The following is a 23975-nucleotide window of genomic DNA, read 5'->3' as shown; positions in this document are numbered from 1 at the left end:
GGGATCACGCCCTGAGCCGAAGGCAGACTCTTAACCGCTGTGCCACCCAAGTGCCCCGGAATCTGTATTTTAAAAGCTGCTCAGTTGACTTGGATATGCAGCCCAAACTGAGAACTGCTGACCTGATTGAAAAGAACATGTAACATCCCGTCACACACACATGTAATTTCTAAAAGTACATTTAGAAAGCTTTACTATTTACAAAGTGCTTTCACACGCATTACCTCATTTAATCTGCACAAACAACACTATTATTTCCATTTTACAGATAATAAAGCCAAGGCTCAGAAAAGGGAATAAATATCACTAGCCAGTAAGGAGCAGATCTGTTCCTTGACCTCAGATCTGGCTCCCAATTCCATGTTTCTTCCACTATATATCTCACAGCTCTTTTTGGGCCCAAGATTCCAGGTCATGTAGCTCTTACTGGTGGTGCCAGTCCTAAAATATAGCTCTCCTGACTCCCAGGCCAGTGCTCCTTACGTTCTGATTATGTTGACCTCTTGTTTAAAACTCTTTCATGGCTCTACGATAGACTCAGGATTATATCCCAAATCCCAGAATGGAATTCGTGTCCCTCTCTCACCTGGAACCTTCTATTATTTTAAGCACTCCAGCTTTTCCCTTTCCACATCCCACTCCCATGAATTACCCACAATATTAGTGCCATAAAATCCATCACCTCTGAGCTTTGCAGGTATAGATTCTCTCAGACTAAAATGTCCTTCTATCCTTACGGCTGCCTAAATTCACCCTGTTCTTTAGACTATAGCTCAGCTGTCACTTCCATCCAGAAGCTTCCTTGACTCGGCCAGTATGTGCTCTGATACTATGCTCCCGTACTGACCTGGGCTTCCTCTACCATTACGCTTATCTCTCCATACTGAAATGCCACGTTAACTAATCTGGCTCTCACCATGGACTGTGAGTTTGAGGGCAGCAACTGCGTCTTGATTACTGTTGTACCCTCAGCACCCAGGACCAAGTCTGGCACATGCAAAGTAAGCACTAGCTAAATATTTGTTGAACACAGAAGCCAATCAATGAATGGATGATTAAATTGATGAGTAAATTTAAAAAATCAATAGAGGAAATATGTAATGCATTTTTAATGGACCAGATCTCTAAATGAGTGTTGAATACAATTCTCTCCAAACTACTCACTTAAGTCTTTTCATTAAATTTTTTGTGGTGCCCTGGTCCCACCCAACAATGACCTCTACCAGAGTACCAAATAATGTGACTTGGTAACTTGGAAAAACTATGAGGTTAGAATTCTGTGTTAGGGGCTGGATTTGCCTCATTGGTAAAGAATTCACTTAGACACACAATTTATCCAACTTGGATTTTCCTTGGTTCTGCGGGCTTGGTTTTGAATAAAACCATGTGTACGCACTTCATCCATTGACGGTCTTAACTTGGCCCGCGTGGTAGCACACTGGCCTGCCAAAGAGAAGAGCTTGGCAGAGAAATTCCGAGGACAGGGATGCACTTTCTTATCCAGAAATGAAAGACATGAATCGAGGCCTCTCTTCTCCATCAATTCCATAAGGAGATCCCTCTAGGAAGAGAAGAAGACAACTTTATCTTTCAGACCTCTACCCCCCAGATGATGGAGAGATAGGAACAGAGATGAAGATAATGCTCACCAGCTGGATATGCTTTGGATCATCTAACACCACTTTACGACCTGTCAGAACTTCCATTATTACCTATAGGGAATATAGAGAAAGTCAGCTACATATGTTAAATACAGACATAGACTTAGTCGCAGCGATTAACCTTGATAATAGATATCATTCGTTCTGACTAATGACTATATTTTACTATCTGACTGATTACATAAAATTAATGTATAAGACAATGAGTAACAGGAAATCAATAGATCTAAAAGTGAAAGCCCTTAAAAAAAATTCTTCGAATTTAGAGCATTCCTGGCAATACGTGTTCCTCCTTTGTTGACTGGTACTTGGTACTCACAATTCCAAAGCTATAGACGTCCGTTTTAATGGAAAGTTTGCCCTGTCTGATGTACTCTTCAGGCATATACCACAGATGTTTCCTGCTGCTGCTGGCCATGCTGATGGTAGAGCTCTGATGTTCCACGTGCGGTCGGAAGTGTGCCATGCCAAAATCAGTTAGTTTGGGGTGGAACTGATCATCCAAAAGTATGTTTGCACTAAAATTGTAATGGAGGACAAACAAGACAAAAACACACAGGCTTTCCGGTGAAAAACAAAATGACAAGCTCACCTTCATATCTGGTTAATTCCAAACACTGACAACACAAAGACATACATAATTTTCCATGAACTAGACGGTATTTTCTCATTTTTCTTAAAGTATAAATACAAGTATTATATAAAACTCTCAAATGAAAACCTGGGGCACCTGGGTGGCTCAGTCAGTTGAGTAACTGACTCTTCATTTCAGCTCAGGTCGTGATCTCAGGGTCCTGGGATGGAGCCCTGTTGGGCTTCATGCTCAGCAGGGAGTCTGCTTGGGATTCTCTCTCTCCCTCTGATCCTCCCCCCATTCATGCACATGCTGTCTCTCTCTCTCTTTCAGATAAATAAATAAATCTCAAAAAAATAAAACAAATGAAAACCTGACCTTGGAACAGTGAGCTTTTCAAATTTATAGATACACATAGGGAACTGGTGGATAAAGCTGATGCTTTGCCAATAGGAGAAACTGAAGTTAACCAAAGCAGCTTTCCTGGTGCTCTTCTGATACACAATGAGAACATGAAGTGGGTTGTTTTTTTTTTTTTTTTTAAAGATTTTATTTATTTATCCGACAGAGATAGAGACAGCCAGCGAGAGAGGGAACACAAGTAGGGGGATTGGGAGAGGAAGAAGCAGGCTCATAGCGGAGGAGCCTGATGTGGGGCTCGATCCCATAACGCCGGGATCACGCCCTGAGCCGAAGGCAGACGCTTAACCACTGTGCCACCCAGGCGCCCCCATGAAGTGGGTTTTAATCAGCTAACAATCAAGTACCTGTTACGTGCACAGAGCTGTGCTGTGGAATGCCCAGCCCATCAGCAGAGAGCCACTAACCTGCAGTGAGGGGAGGAGTCTTTGGTAGCCCCACCTTAAGGATAACCCTAGTCCATTGTCCCATCTCTATGGACTTCCTAGGGAGTAAAGACAAAAATGTCTTTGAGTCTTATTTAAAATGTAACTATCTGCCGAGGTAAAGGCAAAGTGCTTAGAGTCAGTTTTAGCTACTCATCTCATAAAAACCTTAGTAATCACTTAACATTTTGACAGTAAGGTAAGCATCAGCTTACTTTTACCTTTGAAGGGCTGTCACAGCAGGAATGCAAGAGGCTAAGCCCATGCATTTCACATGGCCCACACCTGGCGTGAGTCCCAGCTCTGTCCTTCCCTGGCCTCATGACTGCAGGTGGCTTACCTCACGCCATATGCCCCAGTGTTGTTTTCCTCACATGTAGGATGAGGCAAACAACAGAACTCGGAGAACTGAATACAAACAGCCTACTACCCGGCATACAATAACGTCCAATAAATGGTAGGGAAGATGAAAATTAGTAACGAATCAGAAGAGAGAAGATGGACATTGATAGAAAAGGCGGGTGGGCCAAGAGAAAGTAATCTATTTCTCAGTTTTGCTTGGGGCTCTTAGAGTTGCTTTTTGTTCCCTGAAACCAAAGCTTCTAATACGACGCCTGCCCAGCCAAAATGCCAAATGGTATATTTGGAGTACTACACGTTGTTATTAAAAGTGGTAACAGCGAGGCACCTGGGTGGTGCAGTCGGGCGAAGTGTCCACCTCTTGATTTCAGCTCAAGTTGTGATCTCAAGCGCATGAGATTGAGCCCCGCGATGGGCTCTGCCCTCAGTGCTAAGGTCACTCCTCACTCGTCTCACTTGGAAAACAGTGTCGACTACCCTGACAAAGCCCTGAAGATGTGGAGTCCACCAGAGCCGGATCCCACCTTCGCTCCAGCTCCAGGTAAGAGCAGGCATTTTGTTCGTAATTCCTTCTTCCATCGTTACCTGTACACGTCAAGGGAGGCTCCGGGAGAGCCCTGGATCGTTTCATGTGCCAGGAGGTGAGATGGGCAGAGAGGTTCATTAACTCCCATTAGCAGGACCCCACCTTCTGCCCCTCCAGCTGCGCTGCCGGCCCAGCTCTCTTCTGTACACACCCCTTTCCCCTGCACGCACGCGCTGGATTTCAGCACAGAGGGACAGGCACACTCCGAATGCCAGAGTTTCAGTGTCAAACATCTTGCCCTCTTCTTCCTCAACTCCAGCTCTAAGGAAGGTATAACAACATAACTTAAAATGCTAGACCCCTGAGGATGCAAAAGCTGAATTTGTAAAACACTTCGAATTCCTGAGGAATAGGTCTTTTCTAAGCACAAAAGAAAAAAAGACAAGCATCAAAAACAAAATCATCATCTAATCCCATTATTTGAGCCTCAGCAAAGCTAGTGAGAAGCTCTCAGCAACTGTTGACTCATGCTTCTGACCGGCTTCGGGGGAGCGGGGACCACAACGTGTGACACAATAACACCCACAGAGGACTCTGGGTCAGCGAGAGGCCGTCTGCAAGAATGTGAGATCGTTCTGGGGACGCTGCATTTACACTTTTAATGATGATATTTGGTGAAAAGACCGGCAGACTTTTTAGTGCATGACACAGCTTTTGAGGGCAGTGATTTACTCTGTTCTAAATAAAGTCAACAGGAGCTGAGGAAGAAGAATGTTCTGTTTTAAGAAAGTAGGAGTTGCAAAAGCCACCTCAACAATGAGGTCTACCCTAACCTTTCCCTTGCTGCAGCTTTAAATAGAACATTCACGCAGTGCCTTCAACTATGATGCAGGTCAATGGGATGTGTTTATGCTATGGGGGTAAAAACGGACGAACAGAGACAACATCAACTCACTGCAGTCATGTAACACCGTAATCGAACAACAGGGCAGCTTGCCAGCTATCGTGCTTACCAAAGAGATAGACGAGACGCATGGAATGGCCCACACCTTCAGTTTAGGGTTTCCACAACCTATTTCTGCTATTCTTCCCCACAAAGCTCCTTCCTGTCACACAGACTATCGCCGTTTCTTCTAGTACAAGGATCAGTGGTGGTATAGTGAGGAGATTGGGAAAATCCCACACAAAGTGGTCAATTTGTATCCTGACTCTGGGGAGTAACATACTTTATGTCTCTATTGCAGGGTCTCCATGACACATATTCTGGGGGGACTTGAACCTCCCAAAGGTTACAAGAATTGCTTGCTTTGCACACCAGTTTTTTTCCTGATTTAGTTGAAGCCCTTGGGCCTAAAATATAAACATAGAGCATGATGATGCATCTAGATTATAATGCACAATTTGAACGGAAGAGTAAATACACACTTGACATGTAAGCACGTGACTGGTTTTTAAAAAGACATATATATATATTTTTAAAGATTTTATTTATTTGACAGAGAGAGAGACAGCCAGCGAGAGAGGGAACACAAGCAGGAGGAGTGGGAGAGGAAGAAGCAGGCTCCCAGCGGAGGAGCCTGATGTGGGGCTTGATCCCAGGACTCTGGGATCACGCCCTGAGCCAAAGGCAGACGCTTAACGATTGAGCCACCCAGGCGCCCCTAAAAAGACATATTTTTCAAGGATTTTAGTGGGAGTTATTGGTACAAAGTAGCCCAGTCCCTGAGAGTGCCTGGCAATTCTCTGGAAAAGTCTGGACTCCAACAAATTGGTCCCAGAGACAAAGAGGACCCACCGGCCTTTTGGTGACAGCCTGAGGCAACAGGACATCTTGCTGTCTGTGTCACTGCTGTTATGACACCAAGATACCCCTCACCAGATGAGGCAAGATCCAACTTCTCAGGGAACCTACAGGTTACTGGAAAAGGGCATACCCACCATTCCCCCACTTCAGCATGCCCTGCGTCTGATGAAGCTGAAGCCCTTTCTTCCCCCTTCGACTGTAACAACCTTCTCTTTCTTTTCCATTGAACCCAGGCAGGACTCTGTCAGAGACAGTATTAAAGGTTCTTATTGCTTTATTGATGACTTATGAGTCCTAGACTCTCTGTGTAAAGGCCCGGCTAATCAGGCATATTCTTGCGTTAAGTGGGAAACGTTGTCTTTAACCAAACTAGCACAACTTACCTAAGGCTGAGTTTCCTCGTGGGTAAAAAGATCTGAGAAGGCTTACCTCTCAGGGTTGTTACAAGGATTAAATGAGAAAGTGTAATCAGAGTGCCTGCTACACAGGGAGGGCCCTGAAATGTACTCTGAAGGATGTAGGCTGGCCTTCGTCCATCCTACACCCACCCTAAAATCCCAAGAAACTTGGCTGGGTAGTTCTGGAAGTTCAAGGCACCAGTCCGAAGTAACAAAGGGACAGGGGGTTGCACGACGACCCTGGAGATCTGAGGATCCTTGCCTTAATGAGTTTCAGGGCGTCTGTTGAGTTTCAGAATAGTTCCAGAGAAGTTCTGGAAGAACCTGACTAAAGTAACATTTCCAGACACTCTAAGATCATGGAGAGAAAAAAGAATTGTTTGACGTATATGTGTGCATGCATGTATGTACACGTGTATAAATAAACGAATGTTGGGCTTTAGAGATAGTGATGGCAAACAGAATTAATAGAGAAAGTTTAAATTTATGTACTATTTAATTGTGCTGGCAACCCTTCGAAAAAATGAACCTATCTGGACATTTTGGAAGAAGGGAGACACTCAGGGAAAATAGGAAAATCTGAGGAAAAGAAATTGTTTATATCTAAAATGATTCTGAAAAACAAAAGTACGTCTTTGGGGGGGGCGGGGAGGGAGGTGGGTGAGGAGAGGGAGGGGACTCATTAACTAAACAATCAACCAATCAAACAAACAAACAGACTTTGCATTCCGGGCAGGTTTAGCACCCCTGCTAAACACAGAGCTGAGCGGGAGTGCTTGCCACACACATCAGCTCTGGGGGGTAAAGGCAGGCGGAGCTTGGGTCCTCAGGCAAGGGTGTCACGGTTGTAGGAAGGGGCTCGATCTGTGGCTTCCTAGCCTCCCTCCCAGCCACTCAATGTTTCTAGTCCCTCACAAAGGAAATTCTCCACGCATTCACTACCACCATACATCTCTGATCAATTTCCCTTTTTTAAGAATTCATTTTTAAGCATATGGCTTTCCCCTCCTTTCTTTCCTAGACCACCTCCCTCGTCTGAAAGGCTGTTTCACTTGGCAGGAGACACATGGCAATACGGACAGAGAACATGATCTTATAGGAAACATTAGAAACGTTCACCGAGATTATCTCGGCTTTGGAAACATTAACAGGAATGAATGCCTGGGATGAAAAATGCCGAGGATAAAATGCATTTCAATTTAAAATCATTCATAAATGTGAAAACAATTAAGCTGGCTAAGGGATAGGATGGAAATAACAAGAAGGTTTACTGCTTTCAGATGCTTTCTTGTGATCCTATAATTCAAAAACATCTTCGTTTCCCAAATAACAGAGACTTTGCCAAGAACAGAGACTTCAGCTCTTCAAGATTCTTTTCTTTAAATCCTTTTCCTCCTTAAATTCCACCATCTGGAAGTGAATTTTGTTTTTATAACATTCTCTTTGAAGAGTTCAAATTACTAAGACATTTTTGGGCTAACTAACCCACCAGACTTCTTGAAAATACCTTTGAAATGTGGCTTGGCTTCCTCCTTGGGTGTTCTGCAGCTGTGTCCTTGACAGTGTCTCCTTAGAAGACTATCTGTTCTCACTGCTTGAACAAGATGAAGATTCCGAATACCAACCTCCAGGCTTAATCACTGCCTACTGACATTTTCACTAGAAGTTAATGTCAGCATTTTCAAATCTGCACTCCTGATGGTCTCTTCTGCCCAATTTCCCTGTCTCTGCCCAGGAAACCAACACACTCCCAGGAATCCCTGCTAGAAACACTTACTTGCCTAATAAGACCATGATTGTTGGACCCACACAAACATGGAACCCCACCTCCTTCCCCATCTACAGACATGGGATAGAGGCAGATTACAAACCTCTGTAAATCAGCCTTCTCCTCTGTCACACTGAGATAAGACCAATGATATCCAAACTCAGGGTTGTTGGGAGGAGTACGTTCATCAGTGGGCTTTTATGTCAGGTCTAAAGTCAAGCTGGCCTTCACCAAGTTCCCAAATCTGTCTGCAGCCTATCAGCTTCCCTGAATGCATCAGCACTTACCAATGCAGTCTGGATAGACAGCGCTTAGTCCTGTTTGGGGACTTTCCTCATCCTGTTCCCCTCACCTGCAAAGTACTGCTCCCTCCCTTATTTTCATTCAAATCCTCTTTGCAGTCCAAGATTCAGTTCCTCCCTGAAGTTCTCCCTCCGCTACCCTGAAGTCCAGTGGGGCTCCCTTCTCCAAGTTCCCACTGTGCAGCCTGCACTATACCTTCTGGCACTTACCCAGAAACCAGCTTATGTTGTTTTACATAAGCATAATGTGGAGCTATAGAAGATACCAAATAATCAGTTGGTATAATCAGTTGATATAATCAGTTTGTTAATTAAGAGAATTTGAAACCATAAGTGGACCCAGACCACTCCGCCACATATGGCAAAGAGAAGGCCCAAATGCTGCCAAAGCATCTTCCCCGTTTCCTGGCAGACATCACTAATTGAGTTCAGAATGCACCCACCCCAGGTTCCCTTTCAACATTGCAGGTGGGAAGTCATTACCAATCAATCAACGATGGCATGTGCAATGAAACATTTGTCATCGCAGCTATAGTATCATCGCTTCCTTTCCAGATGCGGTAAATGAGCCCACATGGCCGCAATGACTTGTTTTTTTGCAAAATAGCTTGTTAGTGGCCAAGCCAGGACTAAAGCCTAACCCTCCTCTTCCCATTTGCTCCTCTCTCAATTTACTACAGTTAACTGAAAGAAACATCTTTTTTATTCAGCTACTCATAAAAGATAAGAAGCTGCTGATTACCGAGCATGCGTAAAATGAAATTTATCTCTTCTTTCCTTCAGGTATATACAGATAATCGTAGTGGCAAAAACAATGGTTAATGGATGAGTCACAGGAAGACAGATTTTAGCTCAAAATAAATGAATTTCCAATCGTTAGAGCTGCACCCAAATGGAGCGCTAACGGCGCGCTGCGCAAGATCCAAGGCCAGGCTGGATGAGACACTTGGAGACAGTCTCCATGACGTGGGAGGAATGACAGCTCACTGCCAAGCCCGGGCCTGGGCTTCACACTCATTAACTCACTGCACCCCGCAACGCTGGGAGGAGGTGCAGAAGTCACCTGCCCGCTTCCGGACAAGGAGTTTTATTTTATTATAAGAGTAGAACATAACCTTAACCAAAAAATTTTAAAACATGACAGAAAAGTAAAAAATAAACCATTAGTTAAAAAGCCATAGTCTCTCCAATTAAATAAAACCTTATTCATATTTTGGTATGTTTTAATCTTTTTTTTTTTTTTTTAAGTAGGCGCCATGCCCAGCACAGAGCCCAGCAAAGGGCTTGAACTCATGACCTGAGGTCAAGACCTGAGCTGAGAGGAAAAGCCAGTGGCTTAACTGGCTGAGCCACCCAGGCACACCTTAATCTTTTTGAAAAATTCATGAATTTGTAGTTCTACGAAGTGGTAACTGTATACTGTATACTAGTTCAGTTTGGCTTTTTTCACTTACTCTTACTTTACGCACATTGTTCCATGTTATCTCATACCATTAAAACATTATTTAGTAATGTCAACTGATGTATGACAAACTCTCCTGCGATTCATCGGTCTGAGGTCCAAATGCAGAAAAGAAAATCAAGGTCACAATATCTTCCATTTCTTACGCCATCACAAACAGCCCTGACTTAGTCCTAGAGAAGGTCACTATTGAACACATTTTGAGATGTCCTTGTTCGAGCCAATTATCAGGGCCGTGCAATAAGATGACATCTCTCCTAGAAGCCGCCTTTCCTTACAAAGAATGAGAAAATGTATGTGACACGGGCAGAAGAATAGGAATCTCAGATTTTCCTCAAAGCACTAGCACTGTACAAACAGGGACCAAGAATCAGGGAGGCCCAAGTTCAAAGTGAGGAGTTCCTTTAGGAGAATCGAGAGGGTAATCTGGGTCAGCCAATTCACATTTGGTCAAGACCGCTGGAGGCTGAATGTCATTACCATCAGATGTTCAGTGCCCTGAATGAAATGAGTTGGTTTCATTCCAGTTTCTAGAGAACAGGTGCACACAAGGAAAGGTGGGGAGGCTCTCCTGTTATAGTTGGTACTAATTAACATCCTTGCTGGCAGGCTCAGCAGAAAGGCCAAGAGTTCATTGGCAGTAGAAGGGCCTGATTTGCTCTGGAACAGACAGGGACACACTGATGAGCCCTGTGAAACCACAATCTCAAAGAAATGCGCACAGCCCCGGAACTCCACACCCTGACACGTGCCTGGGTGGGCGTAGTCGATAGATGGTTAGTCCTCGACCTCTTTGGAAAACCCAGAAAGGCAACAATCCTCAGCACACCCTTCACCAACTAAAAAAAATGAAGTATACTGGTGGCGCATATCCCAGTTTAAATCCTGCCTCTTCCATGAAATTCTCTGCCTCTGACCAGATCTCTTTTGGTGCTCCGTATCTGTGATACTCTTGGGCACTCTGTCTAGCAGGGTTACTGAAATTATTTTATAGTTGGCCACATCCAGACAAGTCCCTGGGACACTGGCCTGGAAGAAATAGCCTCCTTCTAAGTGTGAGACATCGTAAGAGACTCCAGAACCTTTCTGTTTCCACCTATAGTCCCGGAAATGCCTCAGAGTCCCTTGCAAGGGCCTAGCTTATTCTACCCAGGTCCTCAGCCTGGTCAGCATGCAAGCCCCCTGCACCCCTGCCCCCCACATTCCTCATCCCTCCCAGGAGCCCTTTCCGTCTCCAGTCTCGTCCCTTCCTCTCCAGTCAACCCATTTTTCTCCCTTTCATTATACATTTGGCAACTCTTTACTTGACTCTTTCCCTTGAATAAATGATTGCCTCCACTAGCAATATTCTCTCTTGTTCTTTCAACCAATCCACTGCCATGACCCACTCCTCAAAGGCTGAGCTTGGAGCCCTGCAATTAGAACGAGCCTTCTCAGACCAGGCAGGTGTCGGGCATCCTTAGTGTCATACTATGTATTCTCCGTGTTTGTGTTAGCCCTCTGGTCACCAGGTTGACCTTCAAGGACAAGACTACGATCACCAGCATCTACCCCATGTGGTCTAAGACAATGCTCTGCATACAACAGATGTTCCAAAATATTTGTAAATTCCAACATAATTTTCAAAATGTTTAATAAATATACGTTGACACAGAAAGGATTTTTCTTAAAACAGAGCTTAGTGTGAGGGACCTACGTTTCAAACACGGTAAGTTGATGACAGAGGTAATTACGGGCCATGTACAGAATGTTTGTGTCCCCCTCCCAAATTCATATACTGAAATCCCAACCCCCAAGGGGATGGTATGTGGAGGTGAGACCTCTGGGAGGTGATTAGGTCAAGAGGGCAGAGCCCTCACGCCTGGGATTAGTACCCCTACAAAAGAAGGCCCAGAGAGATCCCTTGCCCTTTCCACCCTGTGAAGACACAGAGAAAAGATGGGCATCTATGAGTCAGAGAGTAGATCGTCACGGACACAGAAGCAGCTGGGCGCCATGGTCTCGGATTTCCTGCCTTCTGACCGTGAGAAATAAAAGTGTGTTGTTTATAAGTCACCCACTTTCTAGTAATTTGGTTACAGCATCCTGAATGGATTAAGAGCGATAAGTAATAAGACAGATAGGCCATCATACCTCTTAGCCTTTGCCACTGGATTCCTACCACATCTTCACCAATTGTAAGAGAAGCTACCATTTGACGAGTACATTCTCTTTGCCGAGCACCGTATCTAGTTTATGCTGTTTAATCCTAAGAGATAGCTGCTATTATTCTTCTATTAGCCTTTTGCAGAGGGAAACACTGAGGCTTACAGAAATTAAGCAATTTGCTCAGAATCACGTTAAGTGGAAAGTCAGTTTCTTATATCGGATGTCTCTGAAACATTAGGGGATACTGAGCTAAGAGGAAAGGATGGGAAGATGGTGGGGAGGAAAGTAGATGAAAAAGAAAAATCATTTGGTCCCATTTTGCAGAGCGCGGGACAGTCAAATCTCTCCCCACGCCGGCAGTGGCCGCAGTAGTGTGGCCCAGATCCCTCATTCAGGCCCTGGGAAGACCACAGTTCCCCAGCCAGGGCCAGATGGCTGTTGAGGGCGCACAGCTGAACCCCTCCCTGGAACCTGCCCTTGGTAGAAGGGAGCCGCCTCGTCCAAGTCACAGTCCCCGTCACAGCCCCACGCAGGGCTGGTCAGACTCTACTACCCTATCTCAGCTCGGCTCCTTCAATTGCGCAGGTCCACCTTCCTCCTGCCCTCTCTTACTCCTGCTGTTTCCAAGAGCTCAAAACCTCCTGTGGGCAAATCTCTCCTGAGCCCATTTCCTGGGAACCTGACTGAAGACACCTATCGGTAATGAGAAAGCTGGTATCAGGGCCACGGCCCGAGCTCTCACCTGATCCCCGGAGGGAGATGTGGGCGGGCATGTCCACAGCTGCGGCAAACCTTGGACGCGGGCAGAGGCTGGATCCGTAGCCCTCCCCCTGACGCTCCCTTTGCTCCAGTTGGTGGCCTTCCCTGTCCCCCTCGCCCGTCAGGGACCAGAACCCTGACACTTTATTGCTTCTCACCCCTTTCTCCCATCAAGTTCCACGATCGGGAGAGGATGTGATGAACTCAGTCACACAAAAGAAAAACTGATAACATTAATGTGTTACTGCTTGGGATGGAAAAGAAGCTAGGCTTACTTGAAGTTTAAACCAAAAGAAAAATATATGGACAGCAAAATTCCAGAGACTTATTTACTCGGATAAAATATATTTGAGCACCTACTGTGCTGAGCTGGCGGTGAGCTAGGTGGATTGTGTCCGGTTGTGGGTGGCCACCTCAGCCCTTCGGAGTAGACCCCTGACTCCGTTGCTGTGCGTCTTTGACCCGGGTCCCCTGAGGGAGCACCCACTTTGTGCCGATTCTATGGGGCCACCAGAGCTGATGAATCACCACAGTGTCACAGGAGCAGACACCCATGGGTTGTTTCCGCACACGCCCAGGACTCAGGAAAAATCGAGTCTTTTATATAAAAAGAGTTCATTCCACCAGAAAAACAAAGAAGTCAGTAATCAGTCCCTCTTTTGCTCAACTCAAAAGTACACTAAAAGCTTTTTCAAGATACCAGGAGATGGTTCAGAAGAGGTAGAAGCCTTTTAAATTCAGGCATCCCTGCTATTCTGCAAAGGTGTATTTACCTACTTTTAGACAGATCAAGATGAAGGGCACACAGGAAAAATTCACCAGGGGGATTTTGCTACAGAGTACCTACTCTCTATCTGAATGATTCTTTAGGTCTACTGGAAAAAAAAAAAAAGAAAGATGGAAGATGTTGCTTCCAATGTTCTCATGTCTCAAAAATGAACACGGGAGTTGCTGATTGGCTTGTCACAGATGAACACGTAAAGCTAAGAGGCTGCAGGCTCAGTGGAATCAGCAAGACACTGGAGACTCAGGGACCAAGAATTTTTTTTTTTTTAAGATTTTATTTATTTATTTGACAGAGATAGAGACAGCCAGCGAGAGAGGGAACACAGCAGGGGGAGTGGGAGAGGAAGAAGCAGGCTCATAGCGGAGGAGCATGATGTGGGACTCGATCCCGTAACACCGGAATCACGCCCTGAGCCGAAGGCAGACGCTTAATGACTGCCCCACCCAGGCGCCCCAGGGACAAAGAATTTTAACTACCGTCTACTGTCTACTGCTGTTATCTTGCTCGGAATCTCGGTATAAGTCACTTAAGCTTTCCTTAAAACTCACTAAAAAGAAAAAAGGGAGATTAATACAGGTTCATGTCAAAGTTTAGTGTCAGGTATAATTAGTAAAATACACAAAACTGTCTATCCTACGTTGCTCATTAATAATTCCCAAAGATAACACAAACTCTCCCTTTGGCTGTATAAATGTAGCTTTTTAAATTGGGTAGATACAATTTTCATTAATAAAAAAAATTGAATCACTGTAATGTACACCTGAAACTAACTGGATATTGTATGTCAATTATACTTCACTAAAAAAAAAAGTTACGATTTTAAATACTTAGATGAGCATTCTTTTCTTTTTTAAGATTTTATTTATCTTGAGAAAGAGAGAGCGAGCGAGCGAATGCACGTGCCCACGGAGGTGGGTGGGGAGGGGCAGAGGGAGAGGGAGAGAGAGAATCCCAAGCAGACTCCACACTGAGCATGGAGCCCGACACGGGCTGATCCCACGACCCTAACCCACGACCCTGAGACTATTGCCCAGACCATGACCCAAGCCGAAACGAAGAGTCAGAAGCTTAACCGACTGAGCCACCCAGACACCCCTCTTAGGTGAGAATCCTTAATCCTTAAACACACACATCTACCAGGGAAACTACAGGCAGAAAACAGTGTGAGGTCTGACTCACCTGTGATGATGAAAGGGGCTCTCAGGTACACCCTAAAGCTCTGGGATCACTTACCTCGATACACTGCCGCAGATGACCGAGCACGGCTCCGTGTTGTGCAAGTACTGAATGGCTTTCGAGGTTCCTATTAAAACACTGATTCGAATGTGCCAAGAAAGTGGGGCCGTGTTGCCCTAAAAAGACAACAGTAGTTGGTTTGGGAGTGAAACGTGGGCACTCATTACGTAGGAGTATGCCAGAAGAAAAGCAGATGGTGAAGTGGGGTAAGGCAGGGGAATGAACATTCTGGTTTCCCACAACCTATTTGAAATTCAAGATACATTTTCCTCTGCTACCAATGGTAGTAGGCCTTTTTATAGCCAATCGAAATACCCAATAATTTTAACATTAGCTTAATCAAAATATGGCCGGTAAGGTAACTATGTTTAAAAGTTCACTAATACGGGGCACCTACGTGGCTCAGTCAGTTAAGCATCCGACTCTTGATCTCAGCTCAGGTCTTGATCTCAGCATCATGTGTTCAATCCCCACATTGGGCTCCACACTGGGTGTGGAGCCTACTTAAAAAAAAGTTCATTAAATAAGACTTAAAAATTATTTGTGGCATAATAGTGTGGGTAATTGAGATAATCTGTTTTTATTCTTATCCTAACTGAAACTTCACCTACTTAGAATGAATTTTTAAACCGATCTTTCAAAAGCATGAGAAATCAAGGCATTTATTCAACCTCTTTCTCTTTAAGCAGTCCGTATCAACTTTATGTCTATCCTTTGTATTGAATGGTACTTTGTGTGAAGTTATGCAAACAAAAATTGTCTAAGAAGTAAGAGTAGTTAATTTAAACTTATTTGAGATACAGAATCACTAAGGAGTAAGGACCCAGCCAATCTTTTGGCCACCGTGCTGTACAACACACCATAATTCAGGTATTTAGGCAGTCTTTTTCTAGAGTAAAATACTAATTGATGGAAAAGTCCTCCCCTTGCTTGGGAAACCCATTGTCGGCTATCCCTTCCTGTGAATACATGTTGGCCTCCTGGATCCCACAGGAGCTTTCAGCAGCTTTTTCAGGGCTTCAGGAGGTCAGAGCGTCAGGGACAGTCATAGGTATGACTTACTACACACTGTAATCTGTCAAAAAGGGATCCATTTCTCATATATGGATAAACCAGGCAGAACTTCTCACTCTCTGTAAAATAGGCAGCCAACTCCAGTATGTTTGGATGATGAAACCTTGAAAGAAAAGATTTTTAAATCCATCAGGTTGTTTATTCAAAACGGAAATGAACAGCACTGTGGTTCGGGGGTGATAAGTTGGGATGGGGACTAGGGAGAAGTAATCTCATTGGACACATGACACAGATTTGTTTCCCAAATTGGTCTAAAGAGCTCTCACAAATACTAGCCGTTCTTTGATTAATTGTGATCATGCAAATATAAATAAAATATCCAAATATAAGACAGAAAATTTAAGAAAGTAATGATTTCTTAAGATTTGGGAGTCTTGGGAACTTTACAATAAATAGACAACACTATCTGATATTAAATTATGTTTATCGATATGAGACCCAATGTAACTTACTTATTAAGTAAATAAAGATAATACAACTGAAACTATTTATTTCATTGCTTTAAGTATACTGTATAAGTCACCAAAATAGAAAAGTACAGAAGACTGTTTTCATTCATCCATTTACTGAGCATTACTATGTCAGATACTGTGTTAGGCACCAGTCACACAGCTGAAGGAGTGTCTTCCAGTGTCTTCCAGTGTCTTCATAAAGCTTTACAGTTATCTAAAATTCATGTGATTAGCAAAGTCTGATATTGTACAACATATCACTGATTTTTAAATGCCAGAGTTCTATGTCAGTGTAGCACCCATTTTCAGGCTCCTTCCCTTTAAAACTCTATTTCTTAAAAAAAAATAAATAAAAATTATTTATTTGAGAGAGCACAGAAGAGAGAGGGCATGCAAGCAGGAGAAGGGGCAGAGGGAGAGAGAGAATCTTAAGCAGACTCCCCACTGAGCATGGAGTCTGATGTGGGCCTTGATCTCACAACGCTGAGATCATGACCTGAGCAGAAACCGAGAGTCGGATGCTTAACCAACTGAGCCACCCCAGGCACCCTGAAACTCTATTTCTTTTTTTTTCTTTTTAAGAGTTTATTTATTTATTTGAGACAGACAGAGAGCACAAGTGGGGAGGAGGAGCAGAGGCAGAGGAAGAAGTGGACTCTTCACTGAGCAGGGAGCCTGACATGGGGCTCAATCCCAGGACCCCAAGATCATGACCTGAGCCGAAGGCAGCTGCTCAACCAACTGAGCCACCCAGGTGCCCCAGACTCTATTTCTTGAATGCCTGTATCACTGTGAAAAACAGTGAAACCCAGGTAAAAACTATGAAATATAAAACGTGAAATTCACCTGCACTATGAACTCGGTTCAATTTAATTATTTATTGAATGCCTACTATGTTCTAGGCATGCTTGGGGATATTAAAATAAAGCTTTTTTTTTTTTAAAAAAGCATTCTATTTATAAAGACTTATTATTATTTTTTTCAATAGCAAAACTTTCCTATAAAATGCACACACACACATACACACACGGCTTCAGATTTCTTTTATTCCTTCTTCCTTAAAGAAGGAAGTGTGTGTGTGTGTACATACACACAGGCATATTTTACTTTTAAACACGTCAAAAGTGCCTGTTACACAAGATCCCTACACCTATTATAATTCAGACCACCATGATACAATGAAAAGCAAGGGACTGAAATGGAATCAAGCTGGCGTATTCGGCTGCGTAAACAACTGACCTATACCACTACCTGGGAGTCCTGCACCGTACAATAATTTGATGAGATAGAAATCTTTTTGGAAAGCAGACAGCAGACCTCACATAGACACAGCCATGGCCTGGCGCTCTGCTCTCCTGCGCACAGGGCAGAAATGGCCATTTGCTTATTTTTAGATATTACCAATCCAGCAGAAAAACGGACACTGGACCAGTTAGTGAGGTCTGGAACGTGGAGCAGCCAGGAGAAGGCCTCCTGACTTTGAGTCTGTGGACCCTTCTCACCCATCCTTTCACTACAAACTTTTAAGTCAGTGAGATTTTAGATTCTATAGATCTGAAGGCCTGCAGATACGATGCTTTAAAATCAATTCCATGAGTATTTGTGAGTGCTTGCTGCAGCCAGAACACCACGCAGGCACCACAGTGTGGAGAGCAGACGGACTTGAACGACAGACCTGGGGTTGACTCTCTGCCGTACTCTTCATCAGCTCTGTGAACTTGGGAAAGGGATTTAATCTCTGGGAGCTGTATCGTTGCTATGGTCTGAATTGTGTCTCTCCCCCACACCCCTCCTCCCCTACCCCAACCCAGCTCCTGTGTTAAAGCCCTAACCTCCAATGAAAAGGTGTTTGGAGAGGCTTCTGGGAGCCTGTCACGGTTAGGACTGTATCCCTCATGATGGGATTACTGCCCTTAGAAGAAGAAAAACTGGAGAATCTGCTCCCTCTCTCCACCATGTCAGGATAGAATTAGAAGGCAGTCGTCTACAAGCCAGGAAGGGCACCCTCACCAAGAACCAAACTGCCTTGATCTTGGACTTCTCAACCTCCAGAAATGCGAGAAAATAAATGTTGTTCAAGTCGCCCTGTCTCTTTTGTGACGGCAGCCCTAGCAGATGAATATGCTTCAACTGTAAACCAAAATTAAGACACCACTTCTCAAGTGTCTTATGAAAATTAAATGGAAAGTTAAATATTTAGCCAAGTGCCAGGTCCTCAAAAATTATTAGCTCCTTCCCCTTCCTTGGGAAAGAAGGGAAAAAAGGAATCAGAAGCCACATCCCAAAGAGTTTACAATTCTAAGGGACAAGGGTTAAGCAATTCCCTTAATATTGAACTAAAAAAACTCACCTTCCGGTCTCAGCTTAGACGTGACTTTTTGCGAGAAGCCTGTTCTGCTGCCCAGCCCCCAGGTTACTGTGTTCCCCTCCTTCTGCGCTATGTCTCCACCTTACCACTTCGTTTACTGAAAGTGCCTGTTGACTTACGCACTTCTCTCTTAACCCCACACCAAGCAGCATGCTCTGAGAGGAGAGGGCTCCATCGGATTTATTCATTAATAAATATCTGAGAAGGAGACTGAAGACGATTTAGGAAATGAGGTGGATCTTCTCAAAAAGGCAGGAGCTATCTCAATTTCCTCATCTCCAAAATAGGGACAAGGCAGTATTTCCTTCACAGGATTGTTGTGAGGATTTTTTTTTTTTAAAGATTTGATTTTATTTATTCGACAGAGAAAGAGACAGCCAGAGAGAGGGGGAAACAAGCAGGGGGAGTGGGAGAGGAAGAAGCAGGCTCATAGCAGAGGAGCCTGATGTGGGGCTCGATCCCAGAATGCTGGGATCACGCCCTGAGCCGAAGGCAGATGCTTAACCACTGTGCCACCCAGGCGCCCCAGGATTGTTGTGAGGAGTAAAGAATTAATACATGTAATGTACTTGTTGCATAAAGCCTAAAACTAAATATTAGCAATATAAATAATAATAATAGCACACCAAGAAGATTCACCATCCTAGAGCTGTTAATTCTTTCTGAAGTCATACATAAATACCTCATCAGAACAAATCCAAATGGATCAGATGTATAAATGTAAAAAATGAAACCATAAAGGTACTTGATAAAACCATGGTAGAATTATTTTATAACCTTTCACTGGGGAAGGACTTTGAAACGGATATAAAATTCACAATCTGGGGCGCCTGGGTGGCTCAGTCAGTTAAGCGTCTGCCTTTGGCTCAGGTCATGATTGGAGGGTCCTGGGATGGAGTCTTGCATCGGTCTCCTGGCTCAGTGGGGAGCCTGCTTCTCCCTCTCCCTTTGCCTGCCACTGCCCCTGCTTGTGCTCTCTCTCTCTGTCAAATAAATGGGTAGAGCCTAAAAAAAAAATATATATATATATATACATATATATATACATATTTATATATATATTTTTATATATATATAAATCCAGAATCAAAAGGAAATATAGATTAAATTCACTACATTACTCTGAAACCAATAATATAGTATATGTTAATTAACTGAATTTAAATAAAAACAATTCACCACACTAAAACCATTTCCACATAGCAAAAACTAGAATAAGCAAAGACAAATTGTCAATCTGGTTAAAAAAAAAATTATCTCATAACATAAGAATAAGGCTAATTTTCTCTAATATATAAAATGTTCCTACAAATCATTAAGAAAAATACCAACAGGGGTGCCTGGGTGGCACAGCGGTTAAGCGTCTGCCTTCGGCTCAGGGCGTGATCCTAGCGTTATGGGATCGAGCCCCACATCAGGCTCTTCCGCTATGAGCCTGCTTCTTTCTCTCCCACTCCCCCTGCTTGTGTTCCCTCTCTCACCGGCTATCTCTATCTCTGTCAAATAAATAAATAAAAAATCTTAAAAAAAAAAAAGAAAAATACCAACAGCCTAATTTAAAAAAAAAAAATGGGCAAAGAATAGTATCAGATATTTCATAGAACTCTTAATATGTAAAAAGATTCACTAATAATAGAAAAATTTAAACCACAGTGAGAACCCATTTTCACCTAGCACACTGGCAAAAATTAAAAGTTAAGGATAGGGACGCCTGAGTGGCTCAGTCAGTTAAGTGTCTGCCTTCAGCTCAGGTCACGATCCTGGGACTGAGTCCCACATCGGGGCTCCCTGCTCAGCAGGGAGCCTGCTTCTCCCTCTGCCTGCTGCTCCCCCTGCTTGTGCTCTCTCACTGACAAAGAAATACATAAAAAAATTTTTTTTTAAAGTTAAGAATAAACACTATGTTGGCAAAAACATGGAGAGCCAGGTATATGTGCCCGCTGTAAGTGTAAATTGGTATTTCTTTTGGAGGACAATTTGGTATCATGCAATGCATATAATCATTTGACCCTGTAATTGCATTTGTGGGAACTTAGATATACTCAAACAGGTACAAAATAACATATATATGAGCTTTTCTTGTTGCAGCATCATTACTTTCTAATATTCAAAGATTAGAAAAAAACTTAAAATCCATCGATATGAGAATGGTTAATGAAATTACAGAACAGCACACAATGCAATACTCAAATAAGCAAAGTGAACAATGTATTTATGCTACCCCTGGTGTGAAAATGAGAAAACAAAATACATACATGCTTATGCATTAAGTATCTCTGGGAAGATATGCAGAAAACTGGTAACTGTTGCCCTTGGGGAAATCAGCTGGGTGGTTAAAGATCAAGGTGGGGGAAAAAAATCTGTCCTTGGCACTTTTGGAATTTTGAAATTTTCCAACTTACTACTCATTAGCCAATAAAGAAAGCTTAAATATAGAAACCCTCTACTATTACAATTTTGGTTTTAGTTGTTGGTTGACTAAATGACATGCATTAAGTTTTTATGATTAGTCTTCTCATGTTTTGATTTCTGGTCCCTGGGATAAAAGAAGGATTTAGTACAATGTTTCCTCCATCACCACCCACTGCACTGATTGCTTCAGAAAACATCTGAAAAGAACATTTTCTTTTCATAAAGGGTGATGAGTGAGCTCTATAGGGTTAAGGGTCTTCGATGAGCAGACAGCACAGCTGCAGATATGAATATATATGAAAATGAAGTCATTTTAGTTTGTCTCCGAGGACTCCCGGGCTCATGAATGAATTCCCAGAAAATAATATGCACATCAAAAGCGCTTGATTTCTTTGTCTAAACTCTCTTCCTGAAGAGGGTTATACTGATGAAACAGTTTCTTGACTACAATGTCTCTAAGGAAGGGGGAAATGGTCAAATATATACAATTCTAATGTTCTAGGAGTTATCTGACATTGAGCCATGTTAGTCACACATGATTTAACCCACTTCCTTGTGACAGTTTCTTATTAAAATATGTTCAGGTGAATTATGTGAATGGTCTATTTTAAAATGTGTTCTAAGGAATAGAAGAAAGCAGATGTCAGAAGCGTACCCAGTGTTCTCATAGCCAACCCACATTTATTACATGCCAGCCATGCCAAGCACCAAAGTTGCGCAAAGCCGAAAACCAGGCACAGAGGGAGAAATTCCAGACAAAATATACTCACAGTAGTAAAACTTCAAGCTCAGATAAAAACCTCTTCCATTGTTTCTTACATTGCATTTTTTTCTCCTAAATATCATACAGAAAAATGAGGGAAACAATTAAGGAAAGGATCTCTATTTCTGGGATTCTTAACCCAGAGTCTGTAAGGCTTCCTAAAACTTAGCTGCCCTTTTTGATGTAAATGCTAGAAGCATTTTTCTGGGGAGGGGATCCTTAACTTTCATCAGACTTTCAAAAACCCATTACCTCCCAAACAGATTGAGAACCACTGCTCTTGAGTTAGAAGTTTTTCATGCAATGTATCGTGTTGCCATATTTTATATTCAAACTCTTTTACCATATTTTGTACATATGTACATAAATTTAAAAATGTTATATATGTATTTAAGGAAAATCCCATAACAGAAACTCCTCACTTGGTCTCACAAAGAATCCAGTTTGATGTAGCTGTATTCTGGTGAGAAGTTATTTCACCAATTTGGCATTTTGGATTTGGGTCATTTGGAGATGACGACTCAAGTTTACCTTTGTATTAATTTTGAAAAAGTGGGCTTACTAAGACATTGTGAAATATAACTCCTTACTTCAAAGGAGTTTCAGAAGCTAGCCCAGTGCCTGACACAAGAATATTTATTGAATAGATTAATGAATTCAATAATATTGTATGAGCAGCTACTCGGTACCTGGTATTGTTCTTGATGGTTTTATACACCTTACGTCACTTCATGTCTCCGCATCTCCAGTTCCTAACTTCTACCATGAAAGAGTTAAATATTCTTAGGCTCTATTAGCTGTAAGTTTCTATCATTTGTAAATTGCGAGACAGGGCAGGGTTTTTAGAGCTCTGTTCTCAGGAAGAAAGGGAGAGAAATCCAACAGGAATTCTGGAAGCTATTTTCCAAAAGTCAGTCCAGGAAGTCAGAAACAATAAACCAGGCTAACAAATCATTTTCAAGAACCGTTTTATGAGAATTTACATTTTAAAAAGCCATTGTCCTGGGAGCCAGGTGGATTGGGTCTCGGTCCCATTTCTAACACTCAATATTTGTGACTTTTTGTCACTTAACATCCCTGAGGTCGTTGTTTTCTTAATCTGAAAAATGAAGGGGTTAGTTTTTGTGTTCCTGCTAACCCAGGACTGTTGATGCTCAAAATGTGGTCTGTGCATGAGGAACAGCAGCTTCCCTAGGAGCTGGTGAGAAATGCTGAATCTCAGGTCCCTACCCAGGTGTGAACCAGAATCCGTATTGTAAGATCTCCAGGTGATCTGTGCGCACCCACCTAACGCATCTTGTACGTTTCCCCACTTCAGTCCCTTGAAGACAGTTTATTGAAGTTAATGTCCCAATTTTACCAAACCATATTTCTTTAAAAACAAATGCTCTGTGGCCAAGTGTTAGTTAAATTATCCCATCTTTCCTGACGTGTGTGCACGGGCATTTAGGACTTTGTACAGTCACTAAGTCTTCGGTAACTTTGCCAGCTCCTGTCTTTTTACTCCGGGAGCTTAGCAGCCAAATTCATGAAAAGGATGTACACGCTTCATTCAATTCACCTAATGAACATTTATTGAGCAATTTCCAGGAACCAGGCCCTGTAATAAGGCTCTGGGACACAAAGATAAATAAGACTCTTTAAAGAAAACCATCAAGTCCATTGGGAGAGGTGGATGAGGAAATCAGTACTGGGAAATAATGCTACAATGCTGTGGCTGCACATTGGAGGTCACCAAAACTCTACCGGAAGGCAATCAAGGAAACGATCACTGTGGGACAGGAATTCTGGGACAGGAAGCAAAGGAGATCTAAAGGCAATGACATTCCATTCTGAAGCCAGACTCCTGGAAGGAAGAAACCAAAACCCCAAAACCTCCCAAAAGGGAGTGTGAGTTGGTGGCAGCGACGCAGAGAAGAGGAAAGTAGACGGCTGGAGCCTTTGGGGGAGGTGGCCCTGGGGCTCAACGCTGAAAGAACATACAGATGGGGTAGGGACACGTGGCCCCAGGCAACAGGCTTCAGTTAGGCCACCTCTAGAGTAACCACATTCTCTTTGTTGAATGGTTTTACCAGTAGATAGTCTTCCTTCTTTTTTCTTTTTCTTTCTTTTTTTTTTTTTTAGTAGGTTCCACGCCCAACACAGGGGCCTGAACTCACAACCCTGAGATAGTGAGCTGAGCTGAAATCAAGAGTCGGACACTCAACCAACTGAACCATCCAGGTGCCCTAATAGTTTCATTTCTTTATTAGAACATTCATCTCCCCAGGAATCTT

The 23975-nt window shown here is 43.1% G+C and overlaps 1 protein-coding gene and 1 long non-coding RNA gene across 3 annotated transcripts in view; one reads left to right on the top strand and one right to left on the bottom strand.

The window, feature by feature from the left end:
* LOC103656850 overlaps positions 1–5535 on the top strand; it is a 43189-nt gene extending 37654 nt beyond the window's left edge. Inside the window, exon 4 of the long non-coding RNA XR_005836668.1 lies at positions 3812–5535. This is a non-coding gene — a long non-coding RNA (uncharacterized LOC103656850). The remainder of the gene's footprint in view (positions 1–3811) is intronic.
* The window catches only part of IRAK3 (interleukin 1 receptor associated kinase 3), a 47887-nt gene that overhangs the window by 2471 nt on the left and 21441 nt on the right, over positions 1–23975 (bottom strand). The window contains exons 6-11 of one of the 2 annotated variants that reach the window (XM_040637231.1): positions 21707–21771; positions 15693–15807; positions 14628–14746; positions 1981–2179; positions 1650–1712; positions 1397–1561 (exon numbers count right to left, since the gene is read on the bottom strand). In XM_040637231.1, the coding sequence (XP_040493165.1) occupies positions 1397–1561; positions 1650–1712; positions 1981–2179; positions 14628–14746; positions 15693–15807; positions 21707–21771 (726 nt within the window). The remainder of the gene's footprint in view (positions 1–1396; positions 1562–1649; positions 1713–1980; positions 2180–14627; positions 14747–15692; positions 15808–21706; positions 21772–23975) is intronic. The other variant, XM_040637232.1, reaches the window with a different exon arrangement.

The sequence above is a fragment of the Ursus maritimus genome, unplaced genomic scaffold (assembly GCF_017311325.1).
Source record: "Ursus maritimus isolate PB19 unplaced genomic scaffold, ASM1731132v1 scaffold_21, whole genome shotgun sequence".
Taxonomy (NCBI): Eukaryota; Metazoa; Chordata; class Mammalia; order Carnivora; family Ursidae; genus Ursus; species Ursus maritimus.
The sequence above is the reverse complement of the archived record's forward strand: the minus strand, read 5'-3'. Positions and strand labels throughout refer to the sequence as shown.